Source organism: Eptesicus fuscus, chromosome 17, assembly GCF_027574615.1.
Source record: "Eptesicus fuscus isolate TK198812 chromosome 17, DD_ASM_mEF_20220401, whole genome shotgun sequence".
In the NCBI taxonomy this organism is placed as follows: domain Eukaryota; kingdom Metazoa; phylum Chordata; class Mammalia; order Chiroptera; family Vespertilionidae; genus Eptesicus; species Eptesicus fuscus.
In genome coordinates this window covers 19163434-19180952 of record NC_072489.1, presented here as the reverse complement: position 1 = coordinate 19180952, position 17519 = coordinate 19163434, and the positions used below count along the sequence as shown (strand labels likewise).

Below are 17519 nucleotides of genomic sequence, written 5' to 3'. Positions count from 1 at the left end.
AGCAGCAGATTGTGAAAGAGGAACCAAGACCCTACTGTGTGCCAGGCACTGTTCCACACTGTGTCCTGTGACTTCTCTATGATTTTCTTTTGTTACTGGGGACTCCATCTATTCCCTCCATCCTTTAACCTCAGAACTGCCTACCCAAGGCCGGTGTAGATGTGGGGGGAGGGGTGCACCACAAAGTTCCTACTCAGAACAGTCTGGCTTCCATTGATGGCAAAGGCCCCCAAGGATTCCTGCAAACATATCCCGCGCTAACTCAGCACGTGGACTCCAATCACTGCTGAGAGGCTCTTGGGAATGGTTCTCCATGATCCCTGGGACAAGAATATGGACAGCCAAGTCTCCAGACATGCTGGAACAAATCTCAGCCTTGCCCAGTCATCTTCCCATCTGTGCACAAGAAGAAAACTGCTTCATGTCCATTCCCTGGGGGGGTTGGAACAGTAATAACCATAAAGAGTAACAGTTACTATTTCATATGTGCTAGGCTGTGAAAATTACCCCCTCTGAACACTCGAGGAAAGTGCAACTCAGTGACTTGGTCAAGGTCATTCAGATAAAAGGAAGGGAGCAAGACTTGAATGCAGATTAGGCTGGTCAGGAAGCCAGGGGTCCTGCCATCCTGCTATCCGGCCCCTTGAGTGAAGAACACGCCCAGGTGCCTGTCTCTAGGCTGAGCCAGAGAAAGGGGGGTTTATGCTGAGCCCTTCAATGGGGTACCAGGGCCTTGGCTTCAGACTTCTACAAGCCTTTCCAGTCCAGAGCCTGTGATTTTGGGGAAAGAGGCCCCTCAGCTTCCTTGATGAGCCAGTCACCTTTTGTTCTCAGGAAATGTCTCTCCAGGTCTAATTCAGAGGATGGGTACCATCTCTATCCACAATACCTGTTTACAGGGCAGAAAAGCCCCCTGAGCCAAGTTCAATGCTGAGCCCTGGGGCCTACAGGGGCAGATAGCACTGCTTCCAGAGGATACAGTCAGGATGAGGCTGGGGACCAGGTCCCACTGAGGGGGCACCCTGCCCAGGAAAGAGAAGACCCAGGCTGGAGACAGGTGAGTCACCCTGAAGGAGCTGTGAGATGTCTTCAAGAAGAGGGTCCCTTCCTCTATGGGTCCTCAGAGCTGACGGGACAGGGACTAGGTCACCAGTCACAAAGGCTCCTGTGTGAGGCCGTGAGTGCTGCACCATGGGGTGTAACCAAGCAGGGTCACCACAGAGCGGATGGAGGCCAGGTCATCTCAAAGGTCTCACTCAACCCAATAAAACAACTACAGCCAACATCACTGAGTATTCACTATGTGCCAGGCACAGTACTAGACACTTTTCATATATAAACTCATTAAATTCCCATAAGAACCATGAGTTACCTTCACAGGAGGAGAATGAGGCCCGTGTTGATAGGTCAATTGTCCAAGGTCATTTTGGTAAGATGGTGGAGTACTAAGGATCTGAATGCAAAGATTCCAAGGAGGGTGACCAATTTGTCCCAGTTTATCCAGGATGTTCCCAATTTTAGCACTGAAAGTCCTGCATCCTGGGGGATACCTCCTCAGTCCCAGAAAACTCAGGACGCTTGGTCACCCAGCGTCACTCAGGACGCTGATGAATGAGAGATGACTAGGGTCAGAGGGGAGAGAGGGAAGGCAACCCAGGTGTGGGCAGGGCATGAGCCAAGGCCCAGAGGACTTTCATCCCTCCTGGACTTGACCTTTGAGCCCTGCCTTCTCCACCAATTTCCTGGAGCCTCCACCTTGCTCAGAGAGTCCTCAGACAAGTTGACTCTGGTGCTGGAATAATTTCATGCTACTTGGGGTAGCATGAGCGGTCTGGGGCAACGCCAACATCTGGACAGCAGCTGGACTCAAGCACACCTTCTTCCCCCAGTGCTCCCAGATGTTGATACCTGAGCTGCAGTAGATAACAGAGATGCTTGGGGAAGGTTCTGTAATAAACACAAGGCATAATCATCCTCATAATTATAATTATTACTAGAGGCCCAGTGCATGATTGAATCATGCACGTGTAGGGTCCCCTACATGCTTTCGCTTTTTGCTGTGGAGCTGGGTGCCTGTCCGCTGGTGCACCAGGCCTTTCAGAAGCCTCCGGCTCGGCGGAGGCTTCTGAAAGGCCTGGTGCCGGAGCAGACAGGCACCCAGCTCCCCCACTTTTGATGGTCCGTGGCCGCTGAGGGGGGCTACCCTGCCAACGGCCGCTGAGGGGGGCTGCCGCAGACACCTGGCTACCCTGCCGTTGAGAGGCGCAGCTGGGTGTCCGCGGCAGGCCCCCTCAGCGGCCGCGGATCTGGCCGTTGAGAGGCACAGGGGGCGGGAGTCCCGCCCCCTGCGCCTCTCAACAGCAGGGTAGCCCCCCTCAGTGGCAGCGGATCCGTGCCTCTCAATGGCCGGATAGGCCACCCCGAGTCCCGCCCCCCAGCCTCCCGCTGCCCAATCGTGGGCGTAGCGGAGTGATGGTAATTTACATGTTACTCTATTATTAGATAGGATTGCAAGATGGCCATACTGCATCTCCCCAAACCTCTAATTAAGAGAGTACACTGTACTAATAAAGAAGCTTTTGATTCAACACATAGGCCCTTCATTAAAGGTTATCGTGTTAATTCTAATGAACGCCTGATGAAAAGTAACTGGTGGGTAGAACCAGGGCAAGTAAAGAAAAATCCGCAAATAAACAGAGCATTCTGCCGGAAGTCAGGAGGGCTGGGCCAAGCTGGGGTTGTTTCTTAGAAATGCAGAACTCTGGCCCCTGCTCAGCCCCTGCCGAGAGGTGGGCCTGGTGACGGGGCCCAGAAGGGGGAAGCGGAGAGGGTCATGGAGCTCCTGTCAACCAAGTCATAGAAAGAAAGTGCCAGGGACTCGGGCTGGCAGGCACTTTGGGCCAAGAAGCAAGGCTCCCAGGGCTGTGGGAGGAATCTGTGGCCGGAATCTGTGGCCACGTGACCTCGTCCCGCCCAGAATGTCTTTTTTCACAAATGCCTTTCTTCATGAAATCTCGGGGTTAGAAGGAGCCTGGAGGTCATTTAGCCCATATTTCCCAAATTTCCCAGAAACAATCACCTTGGGATCCTTCCAGGTGAGCACTGTGATGCCGCAGGGCTGCGATGGGGCCTGAGATCCTGTATCTCTCCCAGGCAGCCACAAGGACCACTCTCAGTAGCAAGGGCTGGTCCAACTCAGTGGTTCTCAAAGTGGGGCCCCTAGACCCACAGCATCAGCGTCCCTCCAGAATGTATTAGAAATGCACACTCTCAGGCCCCACCCCCACCTCCGGAATCAGAAGCTCTGGGTGGGGCCCAGGCGGCTGTGTGGGAACAAGGCCTCCAGCGCTGACAACACCAGCCTGGGTGAGAACCACTGGCATAGAAGCACTAGGCCTCCCACCAACTGTGGTGACTTGGCCCTGGTGGATGACAAGGGTGACAGCAATGACGGCAACTCCACCGACTGAGTGCTGGCTGGTCCACGCCTGTGGAGGGGCTTTAGGTTTATGCACTCACGAGAAGTCGTTTTGCCCTGTGTGCTTCCCACCGAGGATGAGAAGGGGACAGAAGGAGAGAAGTAATCACTGAGCTCTGGCAGGGGTCCCATTAGGCCCTGTACTTGCTGGGACTTTTGCCTGGGCTGTCCTCTGCCCAGATGGTTCCATGCCCTGCTCCTTCTCTTTATTCTTGTCTCAGTTAAATGCCGTTTCCCTGAGAAGCCCTCCCTGACCACCTTTTCTGAGGGTTGCCCCGGTCCTTGCCTCAAGTACCAGTGACACGTAGGGCAGCCAGGCAGCTGGGAGTCTGTGCTGGAGGGAGGGGTGAAGGGTGCATTGGGGCTGTCAGGGACCCCAGATTTAGGGTGGGGGCTGAGCCAGACAGGGCCTCTCTGGGGCCAGCAGCACTTCTGCAGAAATCTCCACTTAAGAGTTTGGCTGCGCCTATCCTTCCAGCCCCCTTATTCTGTGCTTCCTCAGGGGTCCCTCAGGGACTCATCAGAATCCCCATATGCACCCAAAAAGGCCCAGATTTCCTTATTTCTGTTACATCATGACCAGGTTTCAAACAGTATGCCCCCAAGAAATCAGCTGCCCACCCCCCTCACAGCCCCGCCTTCCTGGCATGTCTCCTCCCACTGGCCCCACTCAGAACAAAGCCACATCAACATAGGCCTGGCACATGGAAGGTACCTCTTGCCTGGTTTCCCCTCTGGTCTCACATCTACGCTGTGTTCCGCGGGGACCCTCCTAAGCCCACCTGACTCGTGCCATTCCCCGCTCAGAAACTGCCAGGGGCTCCCCACTGCAGCCCAGATCAAGTTCAGCAGAGGCCGCTCAGCCCCCATCTAACTTCCTGAAATGCTGCTTCAGACGCTGAGGGTGACGCCAGTGTTGGAGAGTGCACACTTCCCCACATGGCTCTGCGTCGTCCCATGCTGTCAGTGACACTGAGAGCCTGGGTTCAAATCCCTCCCTTGGGGAAGTCGCTCAGCCGTTCTGTGCCTCCGTTTCCTCCTCTGGACAGTGAGGATAATGCAGCAGCCACCTCATAGTCTGAGCGGTGATTAGATCACAGGGTTGGGATGAGGTCTGGACGAGACCTGGGTAAAGCAATTGGGACAGCTTAGCACAGGTGGGCATTAAAGAGGCGTGAGCTCATTGTTATTCATGGGTCATTTGGATTCCAGATGAATTTCCTTTCTTAGGCTCTCTTTAGGACCTAGCCCCTGTGCAAGATAGGGCTTCACTGTAAAAACGACTTAAGGTAACACTCAAGGCTCTTTGAGATCTGAAGCCAGCCTCTGCCTCCCTCCCGCCTCGGCTGCCTTTACTCTTCCGTGTCACAGCCCTCTTAGGGCTGTCACAAGCACTTTTGTATCATCAAGCCTTTGCTCAGACACCCTCACCTAAAATGCCTTCCCCTCACTCCTGTCCTACACCTGCACCCCGAAACCTGCTCTATCCCTTAAGGCTCAGCTGAAAGGCCACCTGTTCCATGTGACCCCCTTAGCACTGAGCTAAACCACTGAGGACATTAGAAGGGGAACTCTCCTTATTTAGTGCATTCTATGTTCTGCAGGTACTTTGCATCCCATGTCATCAGCTCCCTCCCAAGGGGCCTGTCCCAGGGCTGTGTCACCGCCACGAGTCACTGTGTCATCTAGGGCTCAGTCTCCCTACTGTACAGGGAACTCCACCACCTGCTGGCTTCCTTGGAGACCCCGCAGGGTTGGAGCAGTTCTCACAGCTGGGGAGATTTCCAGACAGAAGAATGACAAGCAGGGAGAACGAAAGAGAGAAGGCTGAGTGACTGGCCCACAGACGGAGGGAATTTGTCCACTCATCCAGCATTCTGAGCGCCGGCGCTTGTAGGGCAGCGCTGCCGTGAGCAGGAGCCCAAGGAGCAGCTTGGCTGTGCTTGCGGTTGCCCCCACTCTTATCCTCCCCTGCTCCGTCCGAGGTCTGAGGTCCACAGTGGTGCTGCAATGGGGGCAGGTGAGGCTCATGGCTGTTGGAGCTTCCAAAGTTCTAGGAGGGGATTCCAGGACCCCTAACAGAGAGACCTGGAGCTTGGAGGTCTTCTCCCACCACAGTTATAAACAGTCCTGAAAAAGCCTCAAGGCACCAGCTATCCATCCACAATGTCAATCCGCATCACTGCCTGTGGACATCCAGGGCTGCACAGCAGCGCTCCATGGACACTCCCAGTCCATCCCCGGTACCTGCGTGCACCTGCTTCTCTAAGGCCACGCCCACTGTGTGCACGCTCCTGGAAAAGCTGCCCGTGTGCTCGCAGCTTGGGGTACTGGGGGCTAGGAAAGCTGGCAAGTGGCAGGCGCCCAGGGCGCCCCTGGACCCACTGTCAGGAAGGACGATGGGGTGGCGGGAGGAGCCCTGACCTGGACTCAGGAGGGCTGGGCTTGAGTCTCAGCTCTGTGGAGGATTTACGGGGTGACCTTGGCAGTCACCTCGCATTTCTGTGGCTCAGCCTTCTCATCTGTCGAACCAGGGTACCGAGTGGGCAGCCCATTCGCCCAGGTGGCTCTAGACATGGACGCTTTCAGGCCGTTAGGGTTTAGAGAGAGTAGCTATGGGCACTGGCCGTGGTGGCAGAGGTGGTTGGTAATACTGAGGGGGGATCAGGAGGTCCTGCATCTGCAGGATGTGCCAGAGCAAAGACGGGGGTGGTGGTGAGACCTGGTCAGGGGTGAGGGGTAAGGGTATACTGAGGCCAATAACCAGTGTGGAAAAGAATCTTTCAGAGCCAGGGGCTTCACTGGAGCCAGGCTGGCACAGCACTGGCAGCCCGTGGCACAGAAATGCAGGGCCGGGGTGCCCTTCTCAATTCAGAGGTGAGTGACTGGTGCCAGCCCTACCCAGGGCGTCTGTGGAGACCAGCTGCTTCTGAACTGGCCCCAGCGGGGTGGACACAAAGGGCCGTGTGCAGGTGGTGGGACTGAGCCCCCCGTTCGGGCAGATGAGGAGAGGGCTGGGTGGGGGTTCCTGCAAACCTCTCACACCATGCTGTGGTCTGGCACTGCCTCTGTGCCCAGGTCAGCATGGGGCTCAGTGGGCATCTGTCTGGACCCCAAGCCTCAGGTACAGAGGGGGCCATGGAGGGAACAAGAATAGCTTAGTACTGAAGGCAGCTCTTGGGGTAGAGAGAGAGAAATTTTGTTTTATGGTTCCAGCCCACGCATTTGCACTTGAAGGAATACTTTTAAAAACATGCACTTTTACTTAAAAAAACAATAGGTATTAAATGTAAGTCGTGCACAAAGATGAGGCCCAAAGGGTAAACAGTGGGAGGCCAGGCTTCCTCCCGCCTGGCACTAAAGCTATAGTGATGGGGCTCTGCTGGGGGTAGACTGGGTTACTCTAGAATTGCTAGAGAAGAGGACACCCCCAGTCCAGAGAGACCACATTGAGAGATGGAGTTTTAGGCCGTGGCTTCTAGTCACTCCCCTCACATCACCTGTGCAGGAAGCAGAGCTGGGAGAGCAGCAGGGCTCTGCAGTGGGCACGGCCGTTCCGCTCCCCTGCGGGCCAACCCCAGCCTGCTTCCCCAGTGAGAGGTGAACAGACGGGCAGCCCTGGCCTGGCTAAGGGCTGCTCTGGGAGAGCCTATTTCGTCCTCTGTGCCTGCAGAGCTGGACTGTGCCTGGCTGACCCTCAGAACTCCCAGGCCGGGAGACACTACGGCAAAACGTATGTCCCTCGCGCCTACCAGCACCAGGCTCCTGGCTGCCCACCTCCCTCGGGCGGGTGTGGGGGTGGAGTGTGGGGGGAGTATGAGTGAGTGTGTGTGTGTGTGTGTCTGTGTGTGTGTGTGTCTGTGTGTGTGTGTGTGTGTGTGTGTGTGTGTGTGTGTGTGTCTGTGTGTGTGTCTGTGTGTGTGTGTGCGTGCGTGTGTGTCCTGTGCATGTGCGTCCCCTTCCAGGATGGGCCCCCCTGGGCCCTGGCGTCCTCCACTGGGACACACACAGCAGGTGCCCAATGTGTGTGTTGAAAAACAGTGTCTGACCCCAGGAAAGGTATCGTTTCACTTTGCTGAGTATATATTAAGTGCCTCCTTGTTTAGGAAAGGGGCTGCAAAATCAGGTCCCTGTGGGGGCCAGGCAGGAATGTAAGTACAGGATGTGAGCTGGGCAGCCTCTGGAAGCCCTTGTCAGCCCCCTGGTCAAGTCCCAGTCCCAGTTGGCTGGTGACGGGGCGCCCTCTGCTGGCACATACAAAAGGAGACAAGTACTTGGCTAAAGTGAGGGTGGGTGGGGGGCAGGAAAGAAGGCAACATGCCCCTTCTCTCACTAGCCTTGGTATCCCACTTGATTTTTCTCACAGCTCCAGCCTGCTGCTGAGTTCCCTGGGGATAGATCATATCCATGTTCATATTCATTTCTCTCTTTTTTTAGACATGTGCGTGTGCACACACGCACACACACACACACACATACAGATACCTGCCCAGACAATACCCCTCCTTGACCAGTGCCCCCACCAAGAAAGGAAGTTCCAATTTATAACTAGCAGTAAGCCAGTGCTTCTCAAAATTCAAGGCAGGGAAGAATCTTTTAGGTTTTGTGTCAACATGGAGATCACCAGGCTCACCCTCTGAGATTCCACGTTTAAAGTGGGGTCCGTGGATTAGCTGCGCGATTAGCTGACACCCAGATGATTCGGCTAGAAGGAAATCTCTGTGACCTCGGTTTAGATTTCTACATACTACACCAAAAGCACCATTCATAAAAGAGAAGTCAAATGCTCTCATGCTACAAAACAAAAACACTTACTAGTAGAAACAGTGGAGAAAAAAACGTTTCATGCTTTTAGCTTCTCTATCTGTAAAATGGGGATGTTATTACCTGAGCCACAGGGTTATTGTGAAGACTGAAGAATGAGTGAGTCCAAACTGATAAAGTACCTCCAATGATCTGGGGAGAGAGAGAGAGAAGAGAGAAGAGAGAAGAGAGAAGAGAGAAGAGAGGAGAGAGGAGAGAGAAGAGAGAAGAGAAGAAGAGAGGAGAAGAGAGGAGAAGAGAGAACACACAGTGATGGAGGCACCGAATGGGAAAGCCCAAGAGGAATTCTAGGCAAAAGAGGCTCAAGGGATGGGAGAGCAACATGCCAAGAGCTAATGGCTCAGCATTTGCTAGAAATAAACACAGACATGAATCCTCAGAGTCAGAAAGTACAAAAGATTATAATTTATTTTTAATTTATTGATTTTAGAGATAGAGGAAGAGATTGATTGATTTGTTGTTCCACTTCATTGGTTGCTTCCTGTATGTACCCTAAGGGGGGGACCCCCCCTCAACCTTGGTGTATTGGGACAACATGCTAACCAACTGAGCTCCCCGGCCAGGGCCTGCAGAAGACTGTAGAAGAGATGGACTGACACATCCAACATCTGAGCTCGTCACAACACCTGACACGCAGCAGCAGGCCCCAGAGAAGTGCCGGCTCCTTTCCCCCCCAGCCCACAGCGGTCCTTCCTCCCTCCCATCTCTGCAGCTGCCTCTATCCCAACCAGCTGTGCCCGCCCTGCCTGCACCTCCCAGGCTTTTCCAAATCGCACTCTGCAGTAATGATCATTTTTTAAGTCACCCCCAAAGCACACAGCAGACCTGGCAGCCTCTCCCCTGCACATGAGTCAGGTGCAGAGCGGCCTGGCCTGCCAGTCCACTGGCCAGGGAGGGAAGGGTAAGGTCAGTCAGACCCCTCGGGGGTACGAGGACCCAGGGAAGCCCAGACAGGCATGAGACCTTTACTAAGAGAAAGGTCTCTCTGTGACTCTGGGAGACAGGGGGTGGCCAGAGAGGAGGGCCAGGCTCAGGAAAGGTGCAGAGTCCTCGACTCTTTGCCAGCTGGTTGGAAGAGTCTACAAGATGAGGCTGGCGGGGAGGCGGGGAGGGGCTGGACAGAAGCAGTTCAATTCGAGCTGAGGGGCAGACCCGGGGCCAGGTGGAAAGAAGCCCACTTCTCAGGGGATCAGGAGGCCTGAAGCGGCGGCGACAAGGGCTGGGATCCAAAGCTCTGGTTACAGGAGGAGCAGGCCTGGCTGGGAAGGCACACCCACTAGTGCTGCGAACCATGGTGAGTAAGGTGAGAGCCGGCCTGTAACTGAGCCCTTCCCGGCCCAGTCTCTACAGTGAGACGCCTGTGGCTGCTCCATCCCACCAGGCCTGCACGGGGAGGGGCGGAGGGGGGGCCCATTCCACTCCTGGGGTCACTCTCCTCTGTTAGGAAGGAAGTGTTGTACTTCCTTCCACATTCTGTAGTGGCAGGCGGTCCTTTCCTTAAAACGTATTCTTCTCTGCTGATAAGGGTAATATGCTCATCACAGAACACTCACAAAACGCAGAGCTTTTTCTAACATACATTTGCAGCTTGTTTTATACCCTTCCACTTTTTTTCTGTGTACATACACACATTTAACAGAGTGGGCATCTTACTACACAGAGTTTGAGATCCTTGTTTTTTTTTCTTTTTCCAGTTCACGTTATACATGAGAATTTTCCAGTCTTCATTCAAGCACATGATGAAATGTTACGCACCACTGTTAATGGCAACATAAATTGCATTGCACAACTGTAACCAAATTTATTTAAGCAATGTTGTGGTGCTGTTTGTTTAGGCTGTTTCAGACTGTTTGCTGTTTTGCATGAGAACTATATCCTGCACGACTTCAACACCCAGCATCTTCCACCCCGAACGAGGGCCACCTGTGGTCTGTCCAACATAGCTAGGCAGTCTCGTCTCACCGAGGCCCAGGGCTCTATTGCAAATATCCCTGCAGAGCCCCAGCACCCTGCACACAGCAAGTACTCAGTAGGTGCTGACTATTTAAGCCCCAGAGCCCTCCGATTGTATGGGCTGATGAGTTTCATTTGCCACAGGGTCAGGACTAGAGGTGCCCACAGTGGCCTCGTCTGATATTTTGCTTCTTCTCTTGGCACCACAGAGGTAAAAAGGCCCCTATCATCCAGCCCTAACTTTAAAGACCCCATCACCTCCACTACACATGAAAGTCTCGAGCTCCGGCCACAACCTCCAGCCAACGGCTATGGCTTAGGGTTTAATTCCTTCCCCAAGTTGCCTATAGCTTCACTGTGCTCATGACCCTGGTCATCCCCAACCATCTGCCCCAACCGCAGAACAGCATGGTAGGGACAGGGCACTGGCTCTGGTGCCAGACAGGCAGGGTTCCAATCCCAGATACTGCAGTGGTCTGGCAGGGCAGCCAGACGCCTCGCTTGGGTTCCTCAGTGGGCATGGCCCTGGGCAGTGCAGAAGAGCTGGTCACAGCCCTCCCTACCCTGGTCACCCCGCACACTTCACCCCAGGCAGACGCCCAACCTTCAGTTCACAGAAATCCCCACGTGGCCTGCAGAGGCACCCGAGTTTGCAATCTCTGCTCCAGAGACACTGAAATCCAGACTCCTAGACTCAACATGGCCTTCCAGGCTCTCCACCTGCGGGGTGCCATCCCTCATGCCACAGAGACAGCTCTGCAGTGGCCTCTCCCCAGCTATGGTGCAGCCCTGCCTCTGCCTAGGGCACCTGCCTCCTTACTGCTGCCTAAGGAAATCCTCTCTCAAACAGCACCTCCCCGGAGGTCAGAATTCCGCTCCCCCGCCTCTACTCCTCCTCCACCTTACCCCCTTCACACATCTGGAGGAGAGTGAGCCGCAGGTGTGTCCCTCTCCCCATGACATTTTAAAGTAGGGGCAGGTCATTCACTGCAGAGATTTGTTGATTTGCACTGAGCTCCCCATTCAGAGGCAATCAATGCAGACACCCAGACAAGACCTGGCTGGCTGACACCTCGAGGAGGTGTGTTGGGGGGGGGGGGGGGGGGTTGGCGTGACTTAGGCCTCTATCTCCAGCCCTTGGGGATGAAAAATAATAGCTGCCATTTATCGAGCTACCTACATGCCAAGCACCTTACAGACATTACAATAACTCCTAATCACCATGATGAGGAAGACACAATTACACCCCCATTTTTCAGATGAAGACGCCAAGGCCCAGAGAGGTTAAGTAACTGCTGAGGTAGCAGGCTGGTAGGTGGCAGAGTGGGGATTCAAATCCAGGCCTGAGTGACCCAAAGCCTGGCTCTCGACCACCACGTCAGTGATGAAGAGCCTTGAGCACTGGGGTGAGTACAACCGTATTAGTGACCAGCACCGGCTTCCAGAACTCCTTCACTCACCAGCTGAAGGCTCCCCCCCAAAACCAGCGACAGTCTTCCAGTTTGTTTGCTGACAGAGGAGATGCTCCTCTTACCTTAGTTCAAGTCAGCAAACACCTCCACGTGCTCACCAAGTGCCTGACACTGTGCTGGCTCTTGGAGGGGAGACCACAGGATCACTACCCTCTAGGGACACTGGATGGGTGTTACAGAGGAGGAGGAAGGGAGCAAGGGGTGGACAGGGTAGGATTGAGGGCTTCCTGGAAGAGGCGACGACCAACCTCATCTTGAAGGCTGAGTATCCCTCCGCTTCTTGGGCTACCACCCCTGGCCCAGAAGCTTACATTCCAGATACACTCTGACCAACAGCTACTTGAATACACGCTCTACCTTTCCAGTCTTTGTTTCTTGGCTCAGGCTATCGCCTCCATGGAAGTGCTCCTTTGTGAGACAGACACACACATGCACAGACACACATCCCTACCTGCCTGTGAAATTCCTCTCTGTGTACCAAAGACCCGACTTAAATCCCAACCTGTCCACCTGCATGGCCACCCACAAGGCAGGACGGTGCTCCTCTCCTCTGGGTTCCCACAGCACACCTATGGCTCCAAGGTGGCACTTACATTCCAGTGAATGAGACAGACAGACACACACACACACACACACACACACACACACACACACACACACACACATACACATCTATATCTATCTCCCCTGCCCATCCTTGCACATGGCAAGAGAGTCAATTCAGCAGATATTTATTTATGCTGTGACCAGTTCAAAGCAAAAAATATATGACACAGTTCAGGTAAAACAGTGGAGTGAACGGGGGACCTCCCAGCTGGGTGACCTAAGAAAGCCCCCTATGCCTTTGACTCTTCGTCTCCTCCTCACCCAAAGACCACCGCCAGTCACGCCTGGCAGGGGTCATCCGTCACAGGGAGGTTGTGAAAAGCCAGTAAGGCAACACTCAAGCACCAGCACAGGCCTGGGACATGGGGCGACTCGGCAGGGCCAGCGACTGTCACCTGGCCCAAGGGCACACACACACTCAGTCACCCGCAGTCCCAGAGCAGGCAGGCAGGCTCCTGGCGGGTGGACCCCTCACTCAGTGTTTTTCAAATCTCTCTATGACCCATAGCAAGTCGTACGCAGGGACCCAGTATACGCACAAACTAAACACAACGGCTAGTAACGTTCCAAGAAACTGCTCCTCGTGACGAGGGGCGCACACTGCTATGGCCTCTTTCATCTTCTCTTTCTATTTCATTTCCAAACTGACTTCACAAACCACTTCCAGGGCGCCCTGTGGTTGGAAAGCCATGCCCTCACTCACCCAGGGTGTCAGAGTCACTCTCCACCGTCTCGTTGACCTTCCTCGCAACTCTGGCCACCGCCTCACCCATCTTCCTCAGCATGCAGACTCGGGTGTCCCGCTGCCAGCCACCAGGCCGGTCTGCTGCTCACAAGGGGGCCTGCACCTGGGGAAGACACAGGGACGTGAGTCCCCTGCCCGCTGGCCAGGGACCTGGGCTGCTGGAAGACTGCAGGGAGAGCTCCAGGCCACTCACCTCCTCCTGAGGGGCCCAGAGCCCAGGCCACATCCAGCTTGGCCTTCAAAGCAGCTGATCTGCCCATCAGAGGGTGGGGGCAGCCTGGTCCTACCAGTTTCCTGGGAGGATCGACACGTGTGACCACACCAGACACAGGGCCAGAGCCTGAACCAGTGGCCAGGCGGGAGTGAGGACTCAGGTGTGCGCTGGCCTGTGACTCACTTTAACAGGCGGGGCAGTAAGGAGGAGGCGGGGCACAGCCAACTGCAAGGAAGAGAGACACTTGTCCCTCCACCTCACAGCCTGTGAGCTGGTGCCCAGTCCAAGACCCTCCAGAGCAACTCCTCCAGCTCCTCTCCTCCTGTATGCTGGGGGAGTGGGAACAAGAAGGCAAATAAAACACAGCCTGGCTTAGTCAGAACTCAGAATCTGGCAGGTGGGCGGGTCTCTAAGAATTCCCTCTCCAAGTACCAGTATGGAGTACCCATTTGGCCCGCAGACCTGGTTATCAGCCTGATGTTGAATTTATCTGCAAGACCCCAAGGGAAAACGGGGGTGGGGTAGGGAAATGAGAGAAAGGAAATTGGATCACTAGAGAGAAGAGGCTTAAAGAAGGGTGAAGATAAAAATGATAATAAAAATTACAAGGTGTTAAAGACCTAAGGAACACTAAAAACGTTGCTAACTCCCTGTTTATTACAGAGAAGGAAACAGAGGCATAAAGAGGGACTAAATGTCCTGACCAAGGTCGAAGTGACTAAATGGCAATAATCAGCTCAGCCCAGCTCCACCTTCTGTGCTCCCTTCTTTACAAGTCACCCACATCACCAGTGGCAGCACCCCACCCAGAATGAACCTGAGGCCAAGGTCAATGCCCTCCCTTGTCCCCAGATCCCAATCCCAGCTTTGCACATAGCTCAAGGAGCTCTAATATACTCAATCTGAGGGTCAAAGGCAGGAGAATGTAAAGGGCAGAGAAAAGGGGGGTGAGGGTTGAGCTCAGACCTGCTAACAGCCCAATAAAAAGTCCCTATGTGCTCAGCTGGACAGGCAGGGCAGCCAAGGCCAAGCTGGGGGTTGGCCAAGCCCACCCATGTGCTTAGGGGAGAGTTAGTGGTGAGTTCAGCACGTACATGCATCTCACCAAGGAGGCCGACACTGAAGGGATGAAACATACGGTGCAGTGGCAAAAGACTGTTTTGTTGAAGACAGGCCTAATGCCTAACTGTTATTTATTAGTTGAGAAGTCTTGGGGAAGTGTCTTAAACTACTCCGAGTCTAGTTTCTTCATCTGAAGAGATCTAGTAATAACCTCACTGGGTTCATACAAAGATTGAACAACAACTATATATATATATATATACCTTTCTAGCCCAGAGCCAGGACACATAGTTACTCAATAAATGCTAATTGAGAGGGTAAGACAATACACATGCAGACATGATGTCAGCATCTAATCCCAGTTGCATACCCATGTGACTCTGAACAAACAACTCAGTGGAACTCATCTTTAAGGAATGAGTAGAATTTTCATCTCTCCACCTCCAGGAAGTGTTCCCTGATTGCCCCAGCCCTCAGTGTTCTCTCCTTCTGAGTTTCAGAAGCACTTAATGCCCTAGCACAAGCCAGCTGAGTTGTTTACCAGGCAGCTTAGAGCAGGAAGCAAATCTATACTGTGCTTTCGCCTGCACTTTACACCACATACTGAAAACAGATGCCCATTTAGTATCCCCCAATGGTGATGATGATGATGATCAACAACTATCATTTGAATTTTAAATACAAATCAACGGACTCTTATAATAAATCTAAGACACTGTCTAATTGAGAAGGGTCATACATTCAAATGCCTAACAGTGCCAGATGAGGACCTTGCACCAGCTGAGCCTGGTAGGACAGGAGGGAATAGTGATGACTATTGCAAACTAGACCCGACACCGTCACCAGGCTACCTTTAAGGCCATCCCCCTAACCCGGAGTCACACCAGAGGGCCCAAAAGGGTTGGTGAATCAGATAGATGAAAACAAAAAACCTGGTTCTTCTAACTCCTAAGCCAGTCTTCCTCCAATACCATGCTCCCTCCTCTCCCCATCTCTATGATCATCAATAATCACAAACATGTATGGAGCATCTACTAGGTAGTGGGTGTAAAATGAAGAGGAAATAGCTCTGAATTGTGATTCTGATGAGGTAGAGTTTTCTAAGAAACATCACAGAGGCAATCCTGGCTTCTCAGCAGAGGAGAAAGAGAAGGGAAATCTCCAATCCGCGCAGAGTCTGTGCTAACCCTACTGGGATCCTCCAGGCCAGCGTTCGCCAACCTTTCGGACCTCACGGACCTCTGGTTGGCGACCCTGCTCTAGGCTGATTACTTTGACACTATGCCTGCAATTCTTCTAGCTGCCACCAGGTAGGAGAGGGCGGTGGTGCCTTAGGCCATAGAACCCCTGGATGAAAACTAGTCCGATGAAAAACCTCACCCCTGCTGGCAGGCTCAGACACCCTTTAGTAAGGGTCAGAGAACGGACCTCCACGCAGGATCAGGAGCAACCTGTAAAGTCAGTGAGTCAGAGCACGTCACCAGGAGGAGGGGCCCCTTACATTCCGGAGGATGCTCTGGGTACAGCAGATGTGCCCTCGCCCCCCAAGAGGTTCCTGTTGCCTAAAATCATCAACCTGGCTAACTGGCTAGGAAACCACCCTCCCTTCACCTAAAACTACCCTCCCTCCAAGGGAGAATTCCTTCATAAAATTCAGCTGACAATCTCTCTCCCAGGTCAGATGACAAAGGTCTGTCCCCTCTTTGGCACAGGCAGGGCTGTGAGATGGGAGGGTGGCAGGGCCACTTGAGTATAGGACCCAAGATGGAGTAAGAGGGCTCCAAAATGAGGGTAGAATTAACTTAGGATGACAGGAGTCTAGAGTGTGTCCCCTAAAGGGCTCCTGCAAGGTTGTCCAACTTCGTTTCAGCCCCAACCTAACACAGGGCCTCTTTGACAAAAAAATAATAATAATAATTATTATTATTTATTTAGCATGTGACAGGAGCCCAGAGAGAAAGGAGGACTGGGCAGGAACAAATAAAGCTGCTCCTCTTCTTTTGTTTTAAACTGTTTTTGAGGAAAATGAAAAACTGTCTTGAGTCACATGTAAGTGATGGAGTGCAAATCCCCCTAGGCAGGGCCACCTCTAGGAATGTGGGGACCCTGTCTATATAAACTATTCGAGTGAATCAAAACCAGCATGTCAGCACTATTCTGGCTGCCCAATCTCATGTAGTCCCACACATACACACACACACAAAAAAAATCACACTGGCCAGTGGGAACAATTAGTATGCAAGGCAGTCCTTCTGGACCCAGAACCCAATTCTTCAGGCCCAAGTTGTGGACTCCTTGAGGCATCTGGTTAACCTGACAAGCGCTGGTAGCAGAAAGTGTCCCAAAGGGGAGAAACAGGGACCACTAACCCACATGGGTCTGGTCTGGACTTGGGTACCCAAATCTGATGACTGCTGGCCAGGCAGTAAAGAGCAGTCTTAGAAAATTTCAAGGAAAGCACTCCAAATCCTGGAGACCCTTAGACACTGGGGACAAACTCATACTCACATTGCTGCTGTCCCAGCAACACAACCCTCTCCACACAGCCCCAACTCCCCTTTCCTCAGAGCGTGCATCACAGTCCCAGGAAATAGTTAAATCCAACGGACAGCTCCTGAGCATCTCCTCCAAGGACTACAGCTACCCTTGGGGAGTAAAGGTACAGAACAGGGCATGGGCCAGAATGAGCTTCCCAACCAGTATCAGAGACTCCGTGACAAGAAGCAGAATGAGCCAGACGCGAGTAGCACAATGACCCCAGGCCCAAGGAGTGTGAGTGCCCTCGGCCATGAAGGTACATGGCACGGATAGGAGGAGGGAACAGATCAGGGGCTGAGAAGAGGTGCCCAACATGATGAGAAAGAGCGGGACAGACAGCCAGTCTGTCCCCAGACACCGGTGGAGGGGGTTGGAGGCCCTTCTGTAGATCCTGTTTCTCTGCAGGGAGCTGTGGAGAGTTTTTTTTGAGGAGAGCAGCCTAAACCAACCGAAGTTCTGGAAAATTCTGTGTTGTGAGCAGTCCTGTTTGTAAAACGGATATGTCGTCTCCCTCCCTGGGTTGTTTTGAGCAGTAAACGACATAATAGCTTTTGAGAAAAGCTTTTGCAAACTGCTAAGCACTTCTCACACACAAGGCATTACCAATAGGTATTAAACAGGTACAGT

General features: G+C 53.2%; 1 protein-coding gene across 3 annotated transcripts in view; it reads right to left on the bottom strand.

Annotated features, from left to right (window-relative positions):
- LRRC20 (leucine rich repeat containing 20) overlaps positions 1-17519 on the bottom strand; it is a 56635-nt gene that overhangs the window by 25617 nt on the left and 13499 nt on the right. For 2 of the 3 annotated variants that reach the window (XM_028151403.2, XM_008145423.3), the window contains exon 2: positions 13037-13181. In XM_028151403.2, the coding sequence (XP_028007204.1) occupies positions 13037-13118 (82 nt within the window). In that variant the 5' untranslated portion in view covers positions 13119-13181. Of the gene's footprint in view, positions 1-13036; positions 13182-13271; positions 13335-17519 lie in introns of those variants that run through there. The other variant, XM_054729012.1, reaches the window with a different exon arrangement.